The sequence below is a fragment of the Pinus tabuliformis genome, chromosome 6, assembly GCF_031772625.1.
Source record: "Pinus tabuliformis cultivar Carrire ecotype Pingquan chromosome 6, CPIR1, whole genome shotgun sequence".
NCBI lineage: Eukaryota > Viridiplantae > Streptophyta > Pinopsida > Pinales > Pinaceae > Pinus > Pinus tabuliformis.
In genome coordinates this window covers 711,279,907-711,307,142 of record NC_142292.1, presented here as the reverse complement: position 1 = coordinate 711,307,142, position 27,236 = coordinate 711,279,907, and the positions used below count along the sequence as shown (strand labels likewise).

At 34.9% G+C, this 27,236-nt stretch overlaps 2 protein-coding genes and 2 pseudogenes across 3 annotated transcripts; 1 reads left to right on the top strand and 3 right to left on the bottom strand.

Moving 5' to 3' along the window:
* Positions 1-9,246: 9,246 nt before the first annotated feature.
* On the bottom strand, positions 9,247-9,947 carry LOC149260661 (uncharacterized; annotated as a pseudogene).
* An 8,536-nt stretch (positions 9,948-18,483) lies between these two features.
* Positions 18,484-19,578, top strand: LOC149260660 (glycine-rich RNA-binding protein GRP1A-like; annotated as a pseudogene). The gene is made up of 2 exons (XR_016248314.1): positions 18,484-18,972; positions 19,222-19,578. The product of XR_016248314.1 is annotated as a glycine-rich RNA-binding protein GRP1A-like (transcript).
* A 167-nt stretch (positions 19,579-19,745) lies between these two features.
* Positions 19,746-20,711, bottom strand: LOC149260659 (proton pump-interactor 1-like). The gene is made up of 3 exons (XM_089460914.1): positions 20,301-20,711; positions 20,004-20,162; positions 19,746-19,913 (listed from the first exon to the last, which is right to left on the bottom strand). The coding sequence occupies exons 1-3, from the start codon at positions 20,709-20,711 to the stop codon at positions 19,746-19,748; spliced, it is 738 nt and encodes a 245-aa protein (XP_089317040.1).
* Positions 20,712-22,190: 1,479 nt separating this feature from the next.
* On the bottom strand, positions 22,191-22,656 carry LOC149260658 (proton pump-interactor 1-like). The gene is made up of 2 exons (XM_089380426.1): positions 22,506-22,656; positions 22,191-22,415 (listed from the first exon to the last, which is right to left on the bottom strand). The coding sequence occupies exons 1-2, from the start codon at positions 22,647-22,649 to the stop codon at positions 22,224-22,226; spliced, it is 336 nt and encodes a 111-aa protein (XP_089236552.1). The 5' UTR covers positions 22,650-22,656; the 3' UTR covers positions 22,191-22,223.
* Between the last annotated feature and the right edge of the window lie 4,580 nt (positions 22,657-27,236).

Here is a 27,236-nt window from a genome sequence, read left to right as displayed (position 1 = left end):
TAGTCTCACCAGCAGTTTGAAAAATAATTAATTAATTCATCTTGAGTTAATTAGTCGGTGAAAATCAAACATGAAGTCTTTGTGAAGACATGCAACAATTATCCCTTTGATTGAGGAAGTTATCCCTTAATTAAGGAGATAAGGATGAGTTGTATTTGAGTTGTAATTAGTTAGCTCAGTTAACTGAGTTAAGTTAAGTTAAATTAGTTCCAAACAGTTTGTGGAACTAATTGTGAGTTCAGTCAGTTAATGCATGCATGCATGCAACTAGTGTTCTCCAGATAACTAAATATTCTCTCATAAATAACTCATGCATGTCAATTCAAACAAAGATCCAGTTGAGATTAAAGGCCAGGACAATGTACTATCAGTTGCTAGAATATTCCCATGTGAATATCTCTTGCATGCAGAAGGAATTCATTCCTTGAGGATTGCGTAGTTATTACAGAGGTCAGATCAGTGTGTGAGGTGAGAATCACACAGGTGGCAGCTGGAGGACCCAGGAGAAACTGCGCAAGGAAATAGGAGGCTTGGAGGATTGAAGGAAGGCATATGTGTTGTCTATTCTATCTATGAGCAGTAGTGAGGGATTGTACTGAGAGTTGGATAGCTTGAGAACTAAAGCTTTGTGTAATCCTGAGATATTTCCACTGGTATGATAATACAGATAGCGGGGTTTTTAGCTGAGGCTTTCCCTAGAGTATTTTTCTGTGTTTCATGTGTGATTGAATATTCTTCTCTATTATATGTGTTCTGTTTGATCTTGCTCAAAATAGATTAAGCTTCCAGAGTTTGATTGTAGAAGTAGATTAAGTATTTTGCTTTTGTAAATTGCATAATCAGTTTAATCTACAACGAGTATTTCTACATCATTGGAGGAAGGAATGGCATCCATAGATCTACACAAATTATCATCATTTGAACCTTGACAATCTTTTATTTTTCCATGGCTTTAATGGCAATGCTCTCGCCAGTGTTGAAGTTTCTGGTGTGATAGACCTTGGCGAACGTCTTGTTGGTAGTTGACAACCAATTAATGTAAATTTGGGTAAATTATATTACTTATTGACAAGTTAGTTTCATACCGAATCAACAATTATGTAACGGAGGCTCATATATAAAACTAATGAATGCCCAAACTATTGTAAGGAGAATCATTTTTTGATTGAATAGAGATTCCAATCCCTTGCCCTGTGGATGTTTCCTTGACACTCTGTCAGGGTTTTACCACGTAAATCCTAAGTTATTACTTGTGTGGTTGTATTCAATTTTCTTTTGGTTTCATTTCTTTCTTGTTGTGTAACCTCCATTAACTACAATTGGTATCAGAGCAAATGAGTTGAGTTGAGTCCTGCGTGATCATTTTTTGGAGGCATTTGAGCGTTTGCAGTTTATAATTATTTTTTGAAGGCTGCGTCGTTGCTGAAAGAGCCTGCCTGCGTGTGAAGGCCTGCGTCATTGCTGGACTGCCTGCATGTGGTAAAGACCAGAGCTGCATGGACCACTATTGAAGAGCCACTGCCGAGATGCTGCGTGGACCACTGTTTTTCTACGTAGACTCAGTCGTGCTGTGTACCAGAGGCTCATTTCTCTTGGTCTCTGCGTATGCGTGGAGCAAGTGGTTGCTGGCCCTGTCCACCGCTGCTAGAGCTGTTAAGGAGGTTGCTGCTGAGACCGTCAAGGAAGTTCTTGCTGCCAGAAGAACCTGTGTCTCTGCTCTCTGCGTAGCAAAATCAATACCACGTCTCTACGTGGACTAGAGCTGTCGTGGAGGCCTAGAACCTAACTGTTACTCTATTTAGTCTCTGCGTGCGTCAAGGAGAGCCTTGACCTTTGCATGCTGGAGGGAAACACTGCTGCAGTGTTGCAGAGAGGAAGAGCCATCGAGGAGGCAGCCTGCGTGCTGCCAGAGTAGAGCCTGTGTGCTGCTAGAGCAGAGCCTGTGTGCTGCCAGAGCCAACAAAGAAGCGTGCTGACTCTGCATGCTGCCAGAGCCGTCGAGGAGGGACCCCAGAGCCTGGCTTGCTTGTCGCCAGAGGAATTCAATTAGCAAAATAAGCCCGAGTAGGCACCTGAGGTCAAATTTTTTTCAGGTTAGATGGATGAGTCAGCAACTATAACAACTATCGATAAATTGTTTCAATACTCACTGTCGAATGGGTATATTCTTTGTAGGCCGATGGATCTGCTATAGTGTCGTGAGGAAGAACCTCTCCATAAAAAGCCTATCGACTTAATTAATTTAACATTAAATATTATTGACATCTCTTTACACATATATAATAGATTTGGGTGGGACTGCATCAATTTTATTATTATTTAAGATGGGTGGTTTACACTGAAATAAGAAGATATTGGAAGTTGACGTCCATCACAAGAAAGTGGAATGCCTTATAAAAAAATTACATGAGTACGAATCGAATCCAATGCCTGAGCATTTCTTGATGTTTTCGTCCCACATTTTACGTTGGTGTTGTCTACAACGGTGTCAATTTTGCCTTAACACTTAAAAATTGTTGTAATTCGGTCTTTTTATTTTAAAAAATTTGACAGTGAGTGTTTGAATGGTGTTTTTTATTGTAAAAACGAATTTAGCATTATTAAAAACTTGTGGAGCACTCAAAATTCTGAAGTTCAACAACTCTAACACGGATTTCCAAAAATTTCCACCAAATTTTATTAAAATTATTGCCAAAATTTCCTTATTTTCCAACAAAATTGAAACTAATTAAATAATGACTTTTATATTTTTCTGTCCACCATTGGAAAATTTGAATTTCAACTGTGTGTGCTGATGACGGTTTTTTTTTTTTTTTTTTCATTTTTTTTATTTTAGATTTAATGCATATTCATGAATGTCATTGTTTTTGGGTTATAAGAAAGTTTTGGTCAGTCACTTTCCATATTTAATGTGACATGGTTTTATGTTTTATGCTTATTTATGTTTCAAATGGTTTCTTTTTAACATACAAATTATGGGTAACAACTTTCCATATATTTAATGTAACAAGTTTATTGTTATATTCATTTTTGTAAGGACCATGATAGTGCATACCATATATATTAAACTAAAAAAACAAATATTAGAGAATAACATACAAATTATTATTTGTAGGTGTTTCAAGGGTTTTCCAAGGCATAGTTTATTTATGCTATGTTTTGGATTTATTATTGATTGGATGCGTTGCATCTCAGGCATATCTTACGTTTAGTGTTTGTGCCACTGTCGTATTCATGCTCCCATTTGGTTGTGACCCATTCTTAATGTAAAATGCGTTGGTGGGTATCCACCAACTTAAAAATTACTTGGAGTCAACGGTGAACATTATCCATAGTGCAAGTTAGGAATTAAGTAGGTGTCAAAAGGTGAATATTATTTATCCGTTTATCTAGTATTGAATAATCCGTAAAAATGGGTAAACATTATAGAATTGTTTATTAACATAGAAATTATATAAATTAATGGGGTTGATAAGCATTAATTTAATATCAAAATACATAATTTAATGTTGCTAAAAAGAGGCGGCGACGACGTAGCATTAAATATCACTGACAACTCTTTACACATATACTAGCACAACCACATTAAAAATATTAATGTGGTTGATGTACACCAAAAGCTTCATTTGTATCTACCATTGATAAATATATAATAAAAAAAACTATTAAAAAATATGATTATTATTATTACAATTAATAATTATTATTTTAAAATTATATTTAATATTTAATATTATTTAATTTTAAATTATTTAATGTTATTTAATTATTTAATAATAATATTAATGGATAATCGTAGTAATATTAATCAATAATGATAATCTTAACATCAATAATTATTTAGTAATAACAATAATTATTTTAAAGTGATTATAATATCTTTTAATTATATTAAATATTATTGTTAATTAAAGATTATTATAATCATTTTAAAATAATTATTGTTATTACAAAATAATTGTTATTATTAAGATGATGATGATTATTATCAAGAATATTATTATTAATTAATATTACTACTCGTATCAATTAATAAATAATTAAATAGTAAATAAATAAATAGTAATAAATAATAATAATAAATAATTAAATAGTAAAGAATAATTTAAAATGAATTAAGAAATGTTTTGGTAGATATCACATAATAGAAATTTTTGGCTGACGTGTTTCGAACCAACCAGTGTAGTTCATCATCAGGACCATATGAAGAGGCAGACCTTGGCAAAGGCTTAAATAGAGAGCAATGTAGAGACCATAATTTCAAGTAACAATTATTTTTGAAAAATAATATTTAAGCTATGATATTAATTTATTAAAAGCAAATATTATTAATTAACAACTATATTAAACGACTAGTTTTTGAAAAATAATATTAAAATTAATTTATTAAAATCAAATATTATTAAAAGAATTATATTAATGGGAAATAATCGAAAAATATAACTAACAAGAATAAAAAAATCAAAGTCAACAATATTTAAATTATGATATTTATTTATTAAAAACAAATATTATTAAGTAACGACTATATTAAACGATTAGTTTTAGAAAAACAATATTTTAATTAATTTATTAAAATCAAATATTATTAAATTTTTTTATTAATGGGAAATAAAAAATTTAGTTATATTTTTCGATCATTTCCCATTAATAAATTTTTTTAATAATATTTGATTTTAATAAATTAATTTAAATATTATTTTTTCAAAAACTAGTCGTTTAATATAGTCGTTACTTAATAATATTTATTTTTAATAAATTAATAAATTAATATCATAATTTAAATATTATTTTTCAAAAATAGTCTTTACTTGAAATTATGGTCTCTACATTGCTCTCTATTTATGGTCTGACTCTTCATCTATTCTTGATGATGAATCACACTGGTTGGTTCGAAACGCATCGGCCAAAAATTTTCGTTATGTGATTTCTACCGAAAGACTTTTCTTAATTCATTATGGATCACAGAAGCGTGAATTCAAAAATTTTAAATGAAATAAAATGAAATATTTAATAATTAAATAATATTAAATAACATAATTAAATAATAATATGAACACTTAGATTATAATAAAACTAAGGGATTAATACTAAAAACCCAAGGGATTAATACTAAAAACCTAAGGAAGTAATATTAAACATAATGGATTAATATTATAAACCCAAGGTATATAAACCTTAAGATAAATACAATAAATGTTAAAATAAACATGGTTCAACATGATTTACCATGGTTGATTTTCATATTGAGACAATCTTTGTCACAATGTGACGTTGGACTATGGTTGATCAATTTTTATTTTTTTGTTGAGACAATCTTTGTCACAGTGTGACATTGCATTGGACCATGGTTGACCATGATTATAAACTCAAGTGATTTATATAAAAACCTAGGATTAATATTATAAACCCTGTGAATAATATTATACCCTAAAAATATGAACTCTTAGATTAATAAACTCAAGGGAATAATAAACCCAAGGGATTAATATTAAAATCCCAAGGGATTAATATTATAAACCCAAGGTATATAAACCCTAAGATAAATATTATAAACCCTAAAATAAACATGGTTGACCATGGTTGATTTTCCTATTGAGACAATCTTTGTCACAATGTGACGTTTGACCATAGTCGACCATGGTTGACCATGACTATAAACCCAAGGGGTTTATATTAAACTCAATGATTAATATTAGAAACCCTATGAATAATATTATACCCAAGGAATATGAACCCTTGGATTAATAAACCCAAAGGATTCATATTATAAACCCAAGGGATTAATACTAAAAACACAGGGGATTATAAACCCGAGGGATTAATATTATAAACCCAAGGTATATAAACCCTAATATAATTATTATAAACCGTAAAATAAACACGGTTGAGCATGGTTTACCATGGTTGATTTTCATATTGAGTCAATCTTTATCACAATGCGATGTTGGACCATGGTTGACCATGGTTGATTTTCCTATGGAGGCAATCTTTGTCATAATGTGATTGGGTTGGACCATGGTTGACCATTATTATAAACCTAAGGGACTTATATTAAACCCTAGGATTAATATTAAAACCTTATGAATAATATTATACCCTAAGAATATGAACTCTAGCATTAATAAACTCAAGGGATTATACTAAAACACCATAGGATTATAAAGCCAATGGAATAATATTAAACCCAATGGATTAATATTATAAACACAAGGTATATAAGCCCTAAGATAAATATTATAAACCCTAAAATAAAAATAGTTGACCATGGTTGACCATGGTTGATTTTCATATTGAGGCAACTTCGTCACAATGTGACATTGGACCACAGCTGACCATCGTTGACCATGATTGATTTTCATGTGGAGACAATCTTTGTAACAATGTGATGTTGGGCCATTGTTGATTTTCATATTGAGAACCTCTTTGTCACAATGTGACATTGGACGATGGTTGGTCATGATTATAAACCCAATGGATTTATACTAAACACAAAGATTAATATTATAAAGCATATGAATTATATTATATGCTAGGGATATGAAACCTTAAATTACTAAACCCAAGGGATTAACCATGATTAATTTTCATATTGAGACAACCTTTGTCACAATGTGACGTTTGACCATGCTTGACCATGCTTAACCATGCTTGATTTTCATATTGAGACAATATTTATCACAATGTGATATTAGACCATGGTTGACCATGGTTGATGATGGTTGAACATGTTTAATTTTCATATTGAGACATTCTTCATCACATTGTGACGTTGGACCATGATTGACCATGATTATAAACCCAAGGGATTTATATTAAACCCTAGTTTTAATATTATAAATCTTATGAATAATATTATACTAAATGAATATGAACACTTAGATTAATAAACACAAGGGACTAATAAACCCAAGGGATTAATATTAAAACCCCAAGTGATTATGAACCCAAGGGAATTATATTAAACCCAAGGGACTAATATTATAAACCCCTTGTATACAAACCCTAAGATAAATATTATAAACACTAAAATAAACATGGTTGACCATGGTTGATTTTCATATTGAGATAATCCTTGCCAAAATGTGACATTAGACCATGGTTGGCCATGTTTTACCGTGGTTGCTTTTTATATCAAGACAATATTTATCACAATGCGACGTTCGACCATGATTGACTATGGATAACCATGTTTAATTTTATAAAACATGTTTGGACATGGTTGACCAAGGTTTACCATGATTGACCATGATTGATCATGGTTGACCATGATTATCATATTGAGACAATCTTTGTCATAATGCGATGTTGGCCTAGCTTGTGGTTCAATGATTGATTTTCATATTGAGACAATCTTTGTCACAATGTAATGTTGGACCATGGTTGACCACAATTGATTTATAAAATATGGTTGACCATGATCAATATTATAAACCCAAGGGAATAATCAACCCTATGTATTAATACTAAAAACCCAAGGGATAAAAATTGTAAACCCAAGGTATATAAACCCTAAGATAAATATTGTAAATCCTAAAATAAACATGGTTGACCATGGTTGATTTCCATATTAAGACAATCTTTGTCACAATGCAACGTTTGACCATACTTGGCCACGATTAATTTTCATATTGAGACAATCTTTGTCACAATGTGACATTGGACCATGGTTGATTTTCATATTGAGACATTCATTGTCACAATGTGACATTTGACCACGATTGACCATGGCTAGCTATGATTGACCATGGTTGACCATGATTGATATTATAAACCCAAGGGAGTAATAAACCCTATAATTAGTTATAATGTATTATGAAATAAGTGTTTTGATACCTAATATGGATTGATGTCTATAGGAATTTACCTATCATTTAATTTATATAGTTGCCCTAGTAAATAAGCAATTAAATTATTTTATATCAATAAATTATTTGATTATAATTTATTAATAATTAAAAAATTCGAATATAAACTAATAGTTTCAAATTTTGTATTTTTTAATTAAAAAAATAAAAGTATAATTTATTTATGAGATGTACATTAATTAATTTGTATAAAATTTAGATTTTATTAGATTATGGATTCAAATCTTGTAAGAAGGAATTAAAGATGGTAATTAATTACACAGAACAAAAATTATGAACTCAACTCATTTTCTCTCATAAGAAAAACAAAAACAAAAACAAAAACAAAAACCAACTAATTTACATTTAATTCAAACTCCAAACCTATTCACAAACTACTTAGCATTCAATAATTTTATTACAAAAGGAAAAAATCCAAAATCCCAATTAACATGACTGAGGGAAAAAATAAAAAAATAAAAACATAACCATAAATTCAACCAAAATGACATCCCGCAGACCAAAACTTCTAAGTTATAGATTAAATCCCATTATACCAATTACATACATAATCTACACAACTATACCAATTACATACATAATCTACACAACTTAAAAAAGAGAATCTGTGAAGGTATTTTCTTTGAACTCTTCTTGCATACTCCCTTATGGGAATTAACTTCAATGCGCCTTATGAACGGGTAGTTAAAGATTATGAAGACCATGTTATAAATCTAAGGATTTTGTTTAATACTTTTTTAATTAAAAAATAGAAAACAAAACTTTTATAGAAAATGATAGATTACATTTTCTAACAAATCTACCAATTGTAAAAATTTATATTTAAAACATAATGAAAATGTGAAAATTCGAAGTATGATTTTTATTTTAACTTCATAAATAAATCCAAGTAATATTTAACCAATAAAAAATATAAATTTTATTATTATATTTAGTTTTCAATAATTAAGATGTTTTTATTAATTTTAAAATATAATTATTTTTATTATGAAATAAAAATTCAAAATATTAAAATAATATTTATTTTTTATTTTTTATTTGAATATTATAATTTTAAAATTAGAATAAAAACCACCCCAAAAGAACCTTCATACGATAACTATTTACTTGATCATTGCTAGACAACATCGCACAACTAATCTTATAAATTAACATAATCACACGACTAACTTCATGAATTATGCTTAATCAATAACAATGTATTACATTCGTGTATTTACAATGTATTGATGACTCTACAAATATACATTCGTGTACCAACCTGTCTGTCCACAATGGTTAACAAATCGAGTGGCTTCTGCAAGTCTCAAGTTCCGCCATTTATTCCCTAATGCCTTATCTGAATATTAAACACCACCGCAGCCCGTGCTTAACATTATCAATTGTGATCCATTCCCAGCAATACATCCATGATCACCTTCATCTTGTACTGGTAGGATGTAGGATCCAGCATCTTGTTATTATTATTCCTCTACCCCTCTCATTCGTTGTGCTACCAACACTAGGAGGAGATACCACCATAGAGATATGAAGAAGATTGCACAAAGCCGACCGGAGAAGACCAAACAGAGCAATGTGATGATCATAACAGTTGCAACCACACTAATATCGATAGCCATGGCTGACCTGGGCCTCCTGTAGAAGCTGTCTGAGTCTAGCGGTGTTGCAGATCTAGTGGGCCGATTTTCCATGGGCATAACCCTTTTGAATGTTTTCGCTTTAGATTGATGATGCTTATGCTCTGAATTGATGGTTCCTTGTTTCACAGCCCTGGGAGAAGCCGAAGTCAAAACCAAAGTCGAGAACTCGATTGGATGAAGATGATCTCTCAAAGGGCTACTGGGTGCGCTCACAGTAAGGCCCAATCTCAGGTTCTTTTGTTGAGCTTATAGACCTCTTTCTGCGTTGCAATCTTTTCCACACCTCCTCCAATGTGACCTACTCTAGTGTTTCTAAAGAGTGTTGTGAAGTATGAAACCCTACTCAAAATAAACTTCTCCATACTCATCCTATTCATCCCACTGGCATGACCAAGGTCAAGGCCGCGGTGGCAAAAATGGCCACCCTCCTCATACACATCGCACCAGAAACCATACGACTGTGATCTTGAGAAACTGAAGCGATGGCATGAAAAAGGCTATGGTTTTTTTTCTTTCTTTTAGTGTTTCTCAAAGTGTCAAGTTTATTATTAGTTTTCTGACACATGACTAGTTTTTTAAACAATCTGGCTTAAAAATACAAAGGAACAATTTTACATTTGTTTCTCTAGTTATTCTTAAGAGAAAAAGCACTGATTGTCACATACAATATGCACACACTGTAAGCTAAATATCGAATCTTTAATGCGGAGTAAATACTTAAAAAGAATCGTAAAGAATTGTAAAAAACTTGATGCCCAAGAAAACATACCTCCAGCCATTGATGCTACTCACACTCCTCCCCTGTAGATTGCTGGCGAAAAAACACCACCACCAACTACTGCTCTCACAAATTTGGAAACCCCGCCTCCTCTAAACAGTCTAAATATTATTCAGTAATGATATAATATAACGCATATGATATAACATTATCACAATATAACGTTTGTCAAATTCTAAATGCAACTCTGCAGTGTAATTGACGCACAATACCTCAATGTAATTAATGCATATACTCAGCAATGTACCTTGATACCAATTCAACGCAATGCCAATAATATTATAACCATGACACTTGAACCCGAAGCCAGTAGAGTAGAAATCCAGTCCACGTATTTCTTTTAGCAACCAAGAACAGCATTAGAAAAATCATACCTAAGAAAAATACGCCAAGCAGCATGCAGCAGGAATCAAACAATGACGAGCAACAACCTCATTTTATCCATGCCTAAAAATATCGTAACACAATCTTCACGCATGTAGAAAGAAAAAGAATACAGAAAATCTAAAGGCACTTCCAAGCTCTGCTCACTCTAACTTGATGGTGCAAGGCTGAAGGGGATTGAGTTAGTGAGCTTGGGGACCAAACAGAAGTATTTATAGCCAAGCTTCTATTGGCTATGTGTCAAATGTTCCACAGATCATGGTAGAGAACTGCAAAGGGAGTAATGGACCACTCCAGGAGCTCCCAACAAGAAATTAATTTAACTGCAGTTGATTTCCGTAATTTAAGGAAATAACTGTAGTTGTTTTCCAGAAATTACTGCAGTTGGTTTCCAGAAATTAGCGGCCGTTGGGAGAGGGAGCTTAACATTCTCCCACTTGGTCCATACTTCCAATCTTAATGTCTCATCTTAAAACCCATTGATAATATGTATTAAGTAATAGATACATGAATCATGGCGATAAGTCCTCTAATGACGAGTATTATCTTCCATGTATTACTATGTATTTATTTCTATTATAATTTATGTGGCAACAATTTCTTAATGAATAAACCTTATGTTTATTCTTGGTCCTACTTAGATGAATTTTCTCAAATCAACTTAAGGTGCACATAAATATGAGAAAAACATCACAATAATTAAGAATTTCATTAAAATAACATTGTCCATACAATGAGAAACTACATAATGGAACCAAGTCCCATATTCATTACATTATCCTTGAATTTAAACAGTGGCATGCCCTTAGTCAAAGGATAAAAAATCATCAACTCAATGCTGACGTGCTCAGTGACCACTTTCTTTTCTTTAACACGTTCCCTTATGGCTAAATACTTAATGTCGATGTGTTTATTTCGACTCCCACTTTTGTTGTTTTTAGCCATAAAAACAGTAGCTGAATTGTCGCAATATATTCTTAATGGCTTAGAGATATAATCCATAATTCTAAGCCCAGAAATGAAACTCTTAAGTCATACACCATGTAAAGTAGCCTCAAAACAGGAGACGAACTCGGCTTCCATAGTGGAAGTGGCAATCAAGGTCTGCTTGGCACTCCTCCATGATACAGCTCCACTGGCCATCATAAAAATGTATCTTGATGTTGATTTGCATGAATCAACACATCCAGCAAAGTCAGAATCTGAGTAGCCAATTACTTCCAAATTGTCCGTCCGTCTATACATAAGCATGTAGTTTTTGGTTCCTTGAAGGTACCTCATTACTTTCTTTGTAGCTCTCCAGTGGTCTAAACCTGGATCACTCTGATATCGTCCCAACATTCCCACAACAAATGCAATGTCAGGTCTTGTGCAGACCTGAGCATACATTAGGCTTCTGACAGTAGAAGCATATGGAATGTTCTTCATTTGTTCCCTTTCAAAGTCATTCTTCGAGCATTGGTTCAAATTGAACCTATCAACCTTCACAATGGGAGCTACACTTGGTGAACAATCCTTCATCTGAAATCTCTCTAAAATTTTATTAATATAGGTTTCCTGAGACAGACCCAAGATGCCTCGAAATCTGTCTCTATGGATCTTAATGCCAATGACATAAGATGCCTCACCCATATCCTTCATATCGAAATTTTTAGAGAGGAATTGTTTCACTTCATGCAGCAAACCCTTATCATTGGTTGCTAGCAAAATGTCATCCACATATAAAACAAGAAAACATATTTTACTCCCACTAACTTTCAGGTATATACATTGATCCATAATATTTTCTACAAAACCAAAAGAAGAAATTACATTATGGAATTTCAAATACCATTGGCGGGATGCTTGTTTTAAACCGTATAATGATTTCTTGAGCTTGCAAACCAATTGCTCACCTTCACAAGAGGGGAATCCTTCAGATTGTTTCACGTAAACCTCCTCCTCTAGATCTCCATTGAGAAATGTCGTTTTCACATCCATTTGTTGCAACTCCAAGTCAAAATGGGCTACTAATGCCATAATAACGCGCAAGGAATCTTTCTTAGATACAGGAGAGAAAGTATTCATGTAATCAATTCCTTCTTTCTGAGTGAATCCCTTAACAACGAGTCTTGCCTTGTATCTCTCAATGTTGCCCAATGAGTCTTTCTTTGTCTTAAAGACCCATTTACATCCAATGGCTTTTGCACCATTAGGCAACTCAACAAGATCCCAGACTTCGTTACTCTTTATAGAATTCATCTCTTCCTTCATGGCATCGTACCATAATTCTGATTCTTTGCAACTCATGGCTTGTGAAAAAAACTTGGGATCATTTTCGGCTCCAATGTTGTAGTTAGATTCTTGCAAATACACAACATAATCATCAAGAATTGCCGATCTCTTTGGTCTAATATATCTTCTTAATGTTGTACCATCATCTTCCTGAGAAGTATGTGGTTCAACTCGTTCAAAAGTTCTTGGAAACTCTTGAACTACCTGATCTACTGGAATGCCGTCAGCAACTTGTGGAACTTCAACAATTGGTTATTCAACACCTGTTTGTACTTGAGGGGTGCTGTGAACAATAATCAATCTATCACTTGAGGTGGAAGGTTGAGATTCTGAATGATCCTTCTCAAAAACTATGTTCCTGGTTTGATCGCTCCCATTGATCAAGTCATTTTCAAGAAACTTTGCATTTCTTGATTCCACAATCCTAGTGCTGCGAGATGGACAATAAAATCTGTAACCTTTAGACCTTTCAGTATATCCAATGAAATACCCACTAATGTTCCTTGGGTCTAGCTTCTTCTCTTGTGGATTATATATTCTCACTTCAGACAGGCATCCCCAAACGCGCATATGTTGCAAACTCGATTTCCAACCTTTCCATAATTCAAATGGCGTTTTAGGAACAGCCTTGGTTGGAACTCGGTTTAATATATACACTGTTGTCTTAAGTGCTTCAGTCCACAAGGATTTAGGAAGATTGGAGCTGCTAAGCATATTCTGCACCATGTCCAATAATGTTCGGTTTCTTCTTTCTGCTACACCATTCTGGTCGAGTGAACCAGGCATGGTGTATTGGGCAACAATCCCATGCTCTTGAAGAAATTTTGTGAATGGCCCAGGTGCTTGTCCATCCTCTGTGTATCTACCATAATATTCTCCACCTCTATCTGATCTCACGATCTTAATTTGCTTGCTGCATTGTTTCTCTACTTTAGCCTTAAAGATCTTAAAGGCATCTAATGCTTCGCTCTTTTTATGAAGCATGTAGAGATACATATATCGCGAGTAATCATCTATAAAAGAGATGAAGTATCTCTGACCATGTGAGTCCATGTCTGGACTACATATATCAGTATGTGTGATCTCTAATATGTCTGAACTCCTATTGGCACCTTTCTTTGACTTGTTGGTCTGCTTTCCCTTTATGCAGTCCACACAAGTCTCAAAATCAGTAAAATCCAGAGTATTAAGTACCCCTTCATTTACCAATCTTTTAATTCTTTCTATGGAGATATGACCTAGTCTCTGGTGCCATAATTTAGAGAAATTTCATTAATAACACATATTTCAGTGCCAGCGTGAACATGCATTAAATCATAAGTGACATTATTTTGTAAATTAATACAGTAAAGACCATTAGACAAAATACCATTTCCAACACAATCAGATTTATAAAATAAACTGAAGGATGTTTCTGAAAAGTTAAAGGAATATCCAAAAGGTACAAGCCTTGAAACTAAAATCAAGTTTCTAGAAAAACTTGGAAGATAAAAGGTCTTTTCTAATTCTAAAACAAAGCCACTACTTAAAGTTAAATAGCATGTTCCTATAGCTTCCACATGCAAGCCCATCTTGTTTCCTGATAAGATGCTTCACTCACTTCCCACTGGCTTCCTTAGGTTTTGCAAACCCTACAAGGAATTCGAAATGTGAATTGTTGATCCAGAATCAATCCACGAGGTGTTAATATTGACATTAACCATATTAGATTCATAACAAACAAACGAGATCGGATTACCTTTTTCCGCAAGCCATTTCTGAAATTTGGCACATTCCTTCTTCATGTGTCCCTTCTTTTTATAGAAGAAACACTTGGAATCCTTCTTGATATCGGCTTGGGGAGGTACTTTACCTTTCCCTTTCCGATTGGCTTGAGATTTTCCCTTTACGCGCATTGCCAGCATTGCACTTTCTCCCAGTTCCATCACCAGAGTCTCTTCCTCTTGAACGCACATGGTCATGAGTTCATTAATTGACCATTTATCCTTATGTGTGTTGTATGAGATTTTGAAGGGTCCGTAATGGTGTGGAAGGGTGTTCAGAATGTAGTGCACTAGGAAAGACTCCGATATTTCAACCTCGAGTTTCTTCAATTGAGCCACAGTGTCCCTCATTTGCATGATGTGCTCGTGCACACCTTTCACACTAGTGAGTCTTAGCGATGAGAACTTCATAATTAGAGTGCTTGCTAGTGCCTTGTTTGAAGTGACGAATTGATCATCAATGGCTTTCAACAAGTCTTGGACCTTTTCATGCTGATCAATGGAACCATGAATACCAGCTGAAATTTTGGTCTTAATGAACATCATGCTTAAGCGATTAGATCGTTCCCATCGTTCATAAAGCGTAATGTCTGTTGTAGTGCTGGTATTAGTGAGTGCTGGTGGTTCATCTTTCCTAATAGCATAGTCTATGTCCATCCACCCCAAATGAAGGAGAACTCTCTCCTTCTAGACCTTATAGTTATCTCCCTTAAGTTCGGGGATATCAGAACGAATTTCAGAGAAATTTGCAAGTTGTACAACTGCATAAAATTAAAGATCACATGCTTATGTTAAATTTGAGGCCTAAATAAAATTTCATGCTTTACCAATGTAAACCATGCTTAAAATTGAATCTAATGACATAAAAATTGCCTGTGGGCTAAATTTTCAATTCAAGCAGATTCAATTATTCTTTATGATAGAATTTATCAAATTATTCACTTAATTCATAATTCTAAAGAGTATATTATGATTATAATTTGATATAAATGCTATCTTAGATTTGAACTTTATGATAAAACTATTAATTCATAACTCCTGTGGGTAAGTTATGAATAATTTAATATTTTATCCTAATTAATTATATAAATATAATAAAAATTACAATTAATGTCTAAATATTCTTTATGTGATCCTAATCAATCATAATATATAACATTATTTAATTAGAGATGCTGTGACTATTCTCTAATCAATTAAAAATTATATAGATCACTCAGACATTATTTCTTTTATGCATAAAAATTAACTTGATATGTGAATAATTATAAATTGCATAAATAAAACTATAATATTCATGCATAATATCCAACGATGGGTCTCGTATACTCATCCAAAATAGCATGCAGAAATAATCAATTCATGCAAATTAAATATAAACATATTTAACAAATTTGCACAATAATTTTCCAAATTGCATATAATTAAACAAAATTAAATATTATAAGCATAAAAAGTTGAGCAAAAAATTTAGACATATTTCCAAATAAATGCCTTAATTCAGAAAATTCTCAAAATATGGCATTGAGCCAAACCAAGCATGTCTATAAACACCAAGGTAGAGATAAAAATTGCTCCGATACCAAATGTAAGCTAAATATTGATTCTTTAATGCGGAATAAATACTTAAAAAGAATCATAAAAAATTGTAAAAAAACTTGATGCCCAAGAAAACATACCTCCAGCCATTGATGCTACTCACACTCCTCCCCTATAGATTGCTGGCGAGAAAACACCACCACCAACTACTGCTCTCACAAATTTGGAAACCCCGGCCTCCTCTAAACAGTCCAAATATTATTCGGTAATGATATAATATAACGCATATGATATAACGTTATCACAATATAACGTTTGTCAAATTCTAAATGCAACTCTGCAGTGTAATTGACGCATAATACCTCAATGTAATTAATGCATATACTCGGCAATGTACCTCGATACCAATTCAACGCAATGCCAATAATATTATAACCCTGACACTTGAACCCAAAGCTAGTAGAGTAGAAACCTAGTCCACGTATTACTTTTAGCAGCCAAGAACAACATTAGAAAAATCATGCCTAAGAAAAATACGCCAAGCAGCATGCAGCAGGAATCGAACAATGAGGAGCAGCAACCTCGTTTTATCCACGCCTAAAAATATCATAACACAATCTTCACGCGAGCAGAAAGAAAAAGAATACAGAAAATCTGAAGGCACTTCCAAGCTCTACTCACTCTAACTTGATGGTGCAAGGCTGAAGGGGATTGAGTTAATGAGCTTGGGGACCAAACAGAAGTATTTATAGCTAAGCTTCCATCAAGATTCTGTTGGCTATGTGTCAAATGTTCCACAGATCATGGTAGAGAACTACAGAGGGAGTAATGGACCACTCCAGGAGCTCCCAACAAGAAATTAATTTAACTGCAGTTGATTTCCATAATTTAAGAAAATAACTGCAGTTGGTTTCCAGAAATTAACGGTCGTTGGCAGAGGGAGCTTAACACACACAATCTTCTCGGATATATATACATAAAATAGCAAAAGAAATACTCATCAGCATGACATCTTAGATATCGCCTTTATTTCGAGGTGCCACACCCTTCCTTAACCCATCAAGAGATTGCTCCAGTTTCTCAATTAAAGATATCAGTGTTAAAGATGTCTTTGCCTTTGTGGGTAGTTCAACATATTTCTCTATAGGATTTGTATTCCCCAACCCTACGGAATACCAGAACTCTAAAAAAGCAGTGTTCAAAGCTCCCGGAACTTTCTCCAGCTCCCATTGTAGCTCCGGTTGAAAAAATAACATTCCCATACAGTTTCAAAACTTCCAAAAACACAAGAAACATTGAAATAGGTTTCCCATCTCTCGGAAAACCCTCCATTAAAATCATTCCCTTTATCTGTTCTCTCCTCGTCCTTCTCGCCATTAATTTTCTCGTCATATCTCAAAATCAAAGCCCAGAAGCACCCTCGCCACCATTTTTCTTCCCATTTTCTTCTCTTGGTCTCACCACAACTGGAATCCATCCATTCTCTGAATAGAAGAATCTGGACCAAAACTTGCTCTAACTACATTTCATTGCAGTGATTGCTTTCTCTCTGCCATTGATACTGTTTGTAATGTCCTTCTAGGAAGCGAGAGAAGTCACGTTACCGCAACCTGCAGGCAATCTATCAGGCAGAAGAAATTGGCGGTGTTGAGGTTGTTTCCACGTGGTAAGAGGAAACGAGGGCATGACAAGGTGGCCAGGGAATGATCGACAACCGGTGAGAAGGGAAACGACACCCTGAGCTAACACGTGGGCATGACAAGGCGGTTAGGGAATGATCAGCAATCGGCGAGAAGGGAAACGACACCCTGAGGTAACACGTCATGTAACCCTTCGCATTCCTCAAATAGCAACCATAGATAGATGCTTAGACGAAGTATATTCTTTCGAGAATAAATCGTGGCCGTTTAGTGAACGTGGGTTCATCCGCCTAGGGTCGATATGAAAAATATTTTAACAATATTGTATTTTTCTGATTATTTCCCTTATAAAAAAAATTATATTTTTTTTGGTTTGACCTTGTACATGGAATTTCCTGTTCTACATTATATTTCATAAAACGATAATCACTAATTAAACTACTTTATACATATATTGATATATTTTATTTATATTTTTCCATAAAATATTTTTTAATCCATATTTTCTAAATTTCATCAAATTATTTCAAATTCCATGAATATGAAAAAAATCAATATTTACGCCGTAAGGCGTTTCCCTCTGAAATCAACTCCCCTCTCTGCACACCTGTCATCTTGTGCACCACAAGATTATATGTTAGACGATTGCAGAAGGTTCAGTCGTTCGATCAAGGTGGTTACCAATTCGTTGTAGAAACGGTTTGCAGAAACTCGATGTTCTTTCATTCTTCTCGGTTGGGTTTGGGATGAACAGACAGTTGTGATGCCTCACTCCAAATCTAAGGCCCATATTAGCGTGGCACCATTCTTGTCTAGCCCAAACCCTACTTTCTCACTCGTTTATGGGGTGGTCTGTCCCTGGTTCGTATTGGTTCTGTTCGTTTTCGGTTCTGGTCCTGGATCTGGTCCTGTGTTAGTGGTTTCTTGCTCTCTCTTGTTCTGTCAAGTTTTCTTAAACTTCAGTCTAAGAAGATGGCTTCAGCAAATGTTGAGTTCCAATGCTTCGTTGGAGGTCTTGCATAGTCCACTGACGATAGAAGCCTGTAGGAGGCTTTCAGCCCCTAGGGCGAAGTCGTGGAATCCAAGGTAAAGCCATTATTTGTGTATTAATCTCTCAAATTCTCATGCTCATGTCCATTTTATCATAATTAGGGTTTATTATTTTTGGGGTTTTGCATTTGATAGGTTTTATTAAGGTTTGCTTTTGGGGTTTTGAATTTTCACAGATTTAATCATTTTCTGAGGGTTTCTCAAAACTCGAGTTTGCTTCGGGGTTTTGGGTTGGACGAATAAAGTTCTTTTCTAAGGGTTTGTCTCTGGATTTGTTTTCTGTAGATTATAAGTGATCGGGAAACCGGTAGATCCCATGGATTCGGCTTCGTGACCTTCAATGATGAGCAATCGATGAGGGACGCCATCGACGCAATGAATGGCAAGATGCTTGATGGGAGGAGCATCACCGTTAATCCAGCCCAGTCCAGAGGAAACGGGGGTGGTGTTGGAGGCGGTGGCTCTCGTGGCTACCGTGGCGGCGGTGGTGGTGGGGGTAATGGTGGAAGCCGTGATCGTGGCGAACATGGTTATGGCGGTAGTGGCGGCTATAGTGGTGGTGGTGGTGGTGGTTATGGTGGCGGCGGTGGCGGTTCTCGCTATGGTGGTGGTGGTTCCGATGGTGTTAGCTGGAGGAGATAGGCAATATGATGCTGCGCCACATTCTTTTCTGCTTGAAAAGCCTGTTTTTTCAGGGAATCCAATTCCTGACCCAGAAGTTGCACAAAGATAGAAAACAAGTTATAGGGACTTTAAGAATTGAAGAAACCAAAGGTGATTAATCTTCAATGAATTACCTTACTATGTTCTTAAAATTTATTAATGTGATCAAATGCCTCTTGAAGCTCAGAATGAGATTCTGTAATTGCACATAGTTGATCCCGATTAAGCTTCATCACTTTCATCTCACGCAGTAACTGTTTTTCTTCCCGTAAAGGCATGCTCTTGTGTTCAATTCTATATTGCACATGGTATATCTATTTACAAAAATTAACAAGTTCATTATGAACAACCAATAAATTAGTAACACATATGATTTAAATGCAATCCTTGCGATATGAGTATACCTTTTCATCAAATTCTTCTACAGACGTTGCATTCTTTACTCTGTTCAAGGTCAACTGCATTGGTTCCATCTCTTGTCGTTTGGACTTGATTGCCTCACGAAATGCCCTCTCTTCCTGCCTTGCAGCTCTCAACCTCTCTATCATTTGTTCTTTGTTGGACTACACAAAAGCCCATATGAAATATAGTAGAGTAAGAAGAAGAAACAATTTTCAAAAGACTAAAGCAGATGTACTAGATGCTCAAAACAGCAAAGAATATTCAATTAAAAGACTTGCGAAGATATATAAGCATGTTACCCGCTTCATCTGTATGGCTACTTTGATGAAGTCCCTGATTTGGGTTTTCTCATCCAAATGCAGCTGCGCAAGTCGAATTTGAGTTCTAATTTTGTTGTCCAAGTGCCTTGGTATTTTCACTAAGCACGGGAGCTTCTTCTTAGTGACCTCTGCTTCAGGCTTTTGCTCATTCTCTGAAACAGGAGTAAACAGACCATTTGAACCAGCAAGAACACCTATAGATACCAAATCAGAGGCACTAACAGCAACACCCTCTTGCATGTCTGGTTGCACTGTGTGATTGTAGCCTCCAAGATTTTTATCTACCATGTCAGAAGACCCGCCAATGTTAGACACATTGCAGTCACTTGACTCTGGATCAGATATTTCATCTTTCCCATAATGCACCTCGTCAACCTGTTGTCCGTCCATGTCTTCAGTGAGAATACCATTATCCTCATTATCAAAACACCCTGATTCAAGCTCATTGTCATCATTTTCATGTTCAATTGTTGACACACCTATTCATATTGGGGAAAACATGTCATGCAATATGCAACTGTCTCAACAAACATGGAGTTAAACTTAAATATTACTGACATCTTGTGCTTTATATTATTGGCTGTGAATGTTTAAACAAAAATGAAATAGAAAAAAAAATTAAAGCAAATCCAACACAATAACTATTGGCACATTGAGAAAATAGCATTGGCCTTGATATTAGGGGCTGTCAACAACTCAATATTTAGATATCGACAAATGCTTCAAATCCTACTGTGTGCATCAGCCTCAAATTACAAGAAAAGTCAACTAGAATGTAAATGTTACAATGCCCTTTGCTGCAAAGGTAATGAGCTCATGGCAGGTGCTTAAATTTCAAAGGCCATTAAATTATTAACTGCCAAAAAGAAATAAATGAGGATGCCAGTACTAGATGACCAAGCTACTTGTTAACCTTACAGTAAATTTGGCACCTCAAGATATTACCAATGACCTTGATATAAGTGGCTACCATGTTTTCAATGTTTAGGACTAGAAACTCTCCAACTCTTATTTTGCACATAAATCAGTGTATTATATGATAAATGTGCAGAGTGTATTATATGATAAATGATGGAGCCTATCATAAAAGACAATTTGAATGAAAATAAAATTGTTGCAATGCCCTTTACTACAGATGCCATGCTCATGATAGGTAGCTTGAGCCATTTCCCTGTATAAATGGCCGCCCAACCAAACCTAAAAACCTCTAAACATGGAGATATTTGTTAACTGCTTCAAGAATAGCCAAAACTATGTCAACTGTTCAAAGATTATTGGAGGCCATTAGAATAGCCGTCACCATTAATTCTTCAGAAGCCTACACCTGTCATCAAGATTCCTAACAATTTCAAATCTTGATATCGATTGGTCAGAACTGGCAGAAATACATTGAATATATAACCTGATTTCAATAGGTAAAAGAACACCACAACAGGACTTTCAAAATTCATACATTTCGATATAGCGTGGACATAATTTTCCATTATAACCAAAAGAAAGAATATACAAATGAGGAATTTTGTTCTGATCTGATTTGTTTTTTGCACAACAATAAAAATGAGTAGAAAAAAAAGTCTGACAGTAGTTAACACTATCTTACAAAGTTTAGTCAGCTAATGTAAAAAAGTGTGATTTTCTTACCCGCTCATACTCCTGTTTTTTTAGAGCCTTCAATGCTTCATAGGCTTCTTGCCGAACAGAATCTGCATCATTCCATTCATCTTGCAATTGCCTCAAATCAGAGTTCAAGGCACCAAATTCTTTCTCAATGGCCTGCACATTCTTTTCTGCTTGAAAAGCCTGCTTTTTCAGGGAATCCAATTCCTGACCCAGAAGTTGCACAAAGATAGAAAACAAGTTATAGGGACTTTAAGAATTGAAGAAACCAAAGGTGATTAATCTTCAATGAATTACCTTACTACGTTCTTGAATTTTATCAATGTGATCAAATGCCTCTTGAAGCTCAGAATGAGATCCTGTAATTGCACATAGTTGATCCCGATTAAGCTTCATCACTTTCATCTCACGCAGCAACTGTTTTTCTTCCCGTAAAGGCATGCTCTCGTGTTCAATTCTATATTGCATCTGGTATATCTATTTACAAAAATTAACAAGTTCATTATGAACAACCAATAAATTAGTAACACATATGATTTAAATGCAATCCTTGCGATATGAGTATACCTTTTCATCAAATTCTTCTACAGACGTTGCATTCTTTACTCTGTTCAAGGTCAACTGCACTGGTTCCATCTCTTGTCGTTTGGACTTGATTGCCTCACGAAATGCCCTCTCTTCCTGCCTTGCAGCTCTCAACCTCTCTATCATTTTTTCTTTGTTGGACTACACAAAAGACCATATGAAATATAGCTAATGTAAGAAGAAGAAACAATTTTCAAAAGACTAAAGCAGATGTACTAGATGCTCAAAACAGCAAAGAATATTCAATTAAAATACTTGCGAAGATATATAAGCATGTTACCCGCTTCATCTGTATGGCTGCTTTGATGAAGTCCCTGATTTGGGTTTTCTCATCCAAATGCAGCTACGCAAGTCGAATTTGAGTTCTAATTTTGTTGTCCAAGTGCCTTGGTATTTTCACTAAGCACGGGAGCTTCTTCTTAGTGACCTCTGCTTCAGGCTTTTGCTCATTCTCTGAAACAGGAGTAAACAGACCATTTGAACCAGCAAGAACACCTATAGATACCAAATCAGAGGCACTAATAGCAACACCCTCTTGCATGTCTGGTTGCACTGTGTGATTGTAGCCTCCAGAATTTTTATCTACCACGTCAGAAGACCCACCAATGTTAGACACATTGCAGTCACTTGACTCTGGATCAGATATTTCATCTTTCCCATGATGCACCTCGTCAACCTATTGTCCATCCATGTCTTCAGTGAGAATACCATTATCCTCATTATCAAAACACCCTGATTGAAGCTCATTGTCATCATTTTCATGTTCAATTGTTGACACACCTAGTCATATTGGGGAAAACATGTCATGCAATATGCAACTGTCTCAACAAACATGGAGTTAAACTCAAATATTACTGACATCTTGTGCTTTATATTATTGGTTGTGAATGTTTAAACAAAAATGAAATAGAAAAAAAAATTAAAGCAAATCCATCACAATAACTACTGGCACATTGAGAAAATAGCATTGGCCTTGATATTAGGGGTGGTCAACAACTCAATATTTAGATATCGACAAATGCTTCAAATCCTACTGTGTGCATCAGCCTCAAATTACAATAAAAGTCAACTAGAATGTAAATGTTACAATGCCCTTTGCTGCAAAGGTAATGAGCTCATGGCAGGTGCTTAAATTTCAAAGGCCATTAAATTATTAACTGCCAAAAAGAAATAAATGAGGATGCCAGTACTAGATGACCAAGCTACTTGTTAACCTTACAGTAAATTTAGCACCTCAAGATATTACCAATGACCTTGATATAAGTGGCTACCATGTTTTCAATGTTCAGGACTAGAAACTCTCCAACTCTTATTTTGCACATAAATCAGTGTATTATATGATAAATGTGCAGAGTGTATTATATGATAAATGATGGAGCCTATCATAAAAGACAATTTGAATGAAAATAAAATTGTTGCAATGCCCTTTGCTACAGATGCCATGCTCATGACAGGTAGCTTGAGCCATTTCCCTATATAAATGGCCGCCCAACCAAACCTAAAAACCTCTAAACATGGAGATATTTGTTAACTACTTCAAGAATAGCCAAAACTATGTCAACTGTTCAAAGATTATTGGAGCCCATTAGAACAGCGGTCACCATTAATTCTTTAGAAGCCTACATCTGTCATCAAGATTCCTAGCAGTTTCAAATCTTGATATCGGTTGGTCAGAACTGGCAGAAATACATTGAATATATAACCTGATTTCAATAGGTAAAAGAACACCACAACAGGACTTTCAAAATTCATACATTTCGATATAGTGTGGACATAATTTTCCATTATAACCAAAAAAAAGAATATACAAATGAGGAATTTTTTTCTGATCTGATTTGTTTTTTGCACAACAATAAAAATGAGTAGAAAGAAAAGTCTGACAGTAGTTAACACTATCTTACAAAGTTTAGTCAGCTAATGTAAAAAAGTGTGATTTTCTTACCCGCTCATACTCCTATTTTTTTAGAGCCTTCAATGCTTCATAGGCTTCTTGCCGAACAAAATCTGCATCATTCCATTCATCTTGCAATTGCCTCAAATCAGAGTTCAAGGCACCAAATTCTTTCTCAATGGCCTGCACATTCTTTTCTGCTTGAAAAGCCTGCTTTTTCAGGGAATCCAATTCCTGACCCAGAAGCTGCACAAAGATAGAAAACAAGTTATAGGGACTTTAAGAATTGAAGAAACCAAAAGTGATTAATCTTCAATGAATTACCTTACTATGTTCTTCAATTTTATCAATGTGATCAAATGCTTCTTGAAGCTCAGAATGAGATCCTGTAATTGCACATAGTTGATCCCGATTAAGCTTCATCACTTTCATCTCACGCAGCGACTGTTTTTCTTCCTGTAAAGGCATGCTCTCGTGTTCAATTCTATAATGCATCTGGTATATCTATTTACATAAATTAACAAGTTCATTATGAACAGCCAATAAATTAGTAACACATATGATTTAAATGCAATCCTTGCGATATGAGTATACGTTTTCATCAAATTCTTCTACAGACGTTGCGTTCTTTACTCTGTTCAAGGTCAACTGCACTGGTTCCATCTCTTGTCATTTGGACTTGATTGCCTCACGAAATGCCCTCTCTTCCTGCCTTGCAGCTCTCAACCTCTCTATCATTTGTTCTTTGTTGTACTACACCAAAGCCCATATGAAATATAGCAGAGTAAGAAGAAGAAACAATTTTCAAAAGACTAAAGCAGATGTACTAGACGCTCAAAACAGCAAAGAATATTCAATTAAAAGACTTGCGAAGATATATAAGCATGTTACCCGCTTCATCTTTATGGCTGCTTTGATGAAGTCCCTGATTTGGGTTTTCTCATCCAAATGCAGTTGCGCAAGTCGAATTTGAGTTCTAATTTTGTTTTCCAAGTGCCTTGGTATTTTCACTAAGCACGGGAGCTTCTTCTTAGTGACCTCTGCTTCAAGCTTTTTCTCATTCTCTGAAACAGGAGTAAACAAACCATTTGAACCAGCAAGAACACATGTAGATACCAAATTAGAGGCACTAACAGCAACACCCTCTTGCATGTCTAGTTGCACTGTGTGATTGTAGCCTCCAGAATTTTTATCTACCACGTCAAAAGACCCACCAATGTTAGACACATTGCAGTCACTTGACTCTGGATCAGATATTTCATCTTTCCCATGATGCACCTCGTCAACCTGTTGTCCGTCCATGTCTTCAGCGAGAATACCATTATCCTCATTATCAAAACACCCTGATTCAAGCTCATTGTCATCATTTAAATGAAAACGAGGTTCCATCTCACTGTTCCCATTTGGCAAACAGTCCATTTCAATCTCATCATTCTGCCCCTTGTTTGCAGGTTCTGATTGCTTCTCCTCATCTATTATATGGCCACATGCATTGTCCTCATTTTCCAAGTTCTGGCATCTAGATTCACTATTCTGCTCTGGCTTGTTGTCCTCACTCACCACAGACTCTATTTCTTCAAGTTTACCATCTAACGCTGGCAATTCCAGCTTTTGTTGCTCCACTGAAATGCTCTCATATTCAAACTCACGGTTTTTATCGATTGAACACTGGAACTCAGAATCACAGGCTAGATTCTGTCCATTTGAATTGATCTCTCGGGGCTCAGCAACCGGCTGTGATCCTTGCTCCAGTTCGCTATTCTCCACAAAATCTCCACTTGATGAACACTGCACATACTTCTCATCATTCCCAGTCATTACCTCTGGTGAATTGATCTCCTGAACCTCCGCAACCAGAGGTGATCTCTGCTCCAATTCATTGCTTCCCACAAAATTCCTTTCAGCTCCATCTTCTCTATTAATGGAACAGGGTGATTCAAGATTGTCCCCCACAAGATCCCTTTCAATACTTTCTTTCCCGTTAACCAAATTGGGGGATTGAAGCTTGTCCTCCACAAGATCTCTTTTAATACTTTCTTCCCCATTAACCAAACAGGGTGATTCAAGCTCGTCCCCAACAAGATCTCTTTCAATCCTTTCTTCCCCATTAACCAAACAGGTTAATTCATGTTTATCCCTCACAAAATCCGCTTCAACCTCATCATCTCCATTAACCAAACATGCTAATTCAACCTCATTCCTCGTAAAATGATTTTCAAATTACATAAATAAGGATGGTTCAAATGGCAAGATCACATAGATTAAGGATTCTCTTTAAATTATTTAGGTAGTGTAAATGAAATCTATTAGATAAATTGGTTTCAAATATATGTTATGGAAATGAAATTTAAGAAACAGGGAAAATAAAACATCGTTATGGTGCAAATATCGCCTCTGTGGATTCATCTATCAAAACACAACCGTATTCTAAACACACAATTTCATAATTTCCCTCTTACCGCCAACCAATATAAATAATATTTATCCATTTCTCTATCAGATGCTGCAAAAAAAGCAGCTCACTGTGATGCTTTGCACTTTTCGTTTTGAACGATGACATTCAACAACGCATCTGCAAAGATTGCACAGTGATCGATGGATACACTTCAGACTGAGGAAAAAAAAGATTTGGAGGCCCAATACTGCATTGAATCAAAACTTTTGATAACGAATAAAACAACTAATGTTAATTTAATCAATCTTCCTTTGGTTACTATTTAGTGTCACAATATATATATCATATCCGTGTGTTTGCTATTCACTTAAAATTATGAGAAGAAGATTGTGAATCATAACATAACAGATACTTCCAAGTGTTGTCA

What these genes read in the sequence shown, in the direction of transcription:
- LOC149260658 (XM_089380426.1), bottom strand. Translation starts at nt 22,649, where the DNA reads ATGATAGAGAGGTTGAGAGCTGCAAGGCAGGAAGAGAGGGCATTTCGT. An exon ending in TAGAAGAATTTGATGAAAAG is followed by an intron (nt 22,416 to 22,505) that starts GTATACTCATAT and finishes TTTTGTAAATAG; the next exon opens with ATATACCAGATGCAATATAG.
- LOC149260659 (XM_089460914.1), bottom strand. Translation starts at nt 20,711, where the DNA reads ATGGACGGACAACAGGTTGACGAGGTGCATTATGGGAAAGATGAAATA. An exon ending in TAGCCATACAGATGAAGCGG is followed by an intron (nt 20,163 to 20,300) that starts GTAACATGCTTA and finishes GCTTTTGTGTAG; the next exon opens with TCCAACAAAGAACAAATGAT. An exon ending in TAGAAGAATTTGATGAAAAG is followed by an intron (nt 19,914 to 20,003) that starts GTATACTCATAT and finishes TTTTGTAAATAG; the next exon opens with ATATACCATGTGCAATATAG.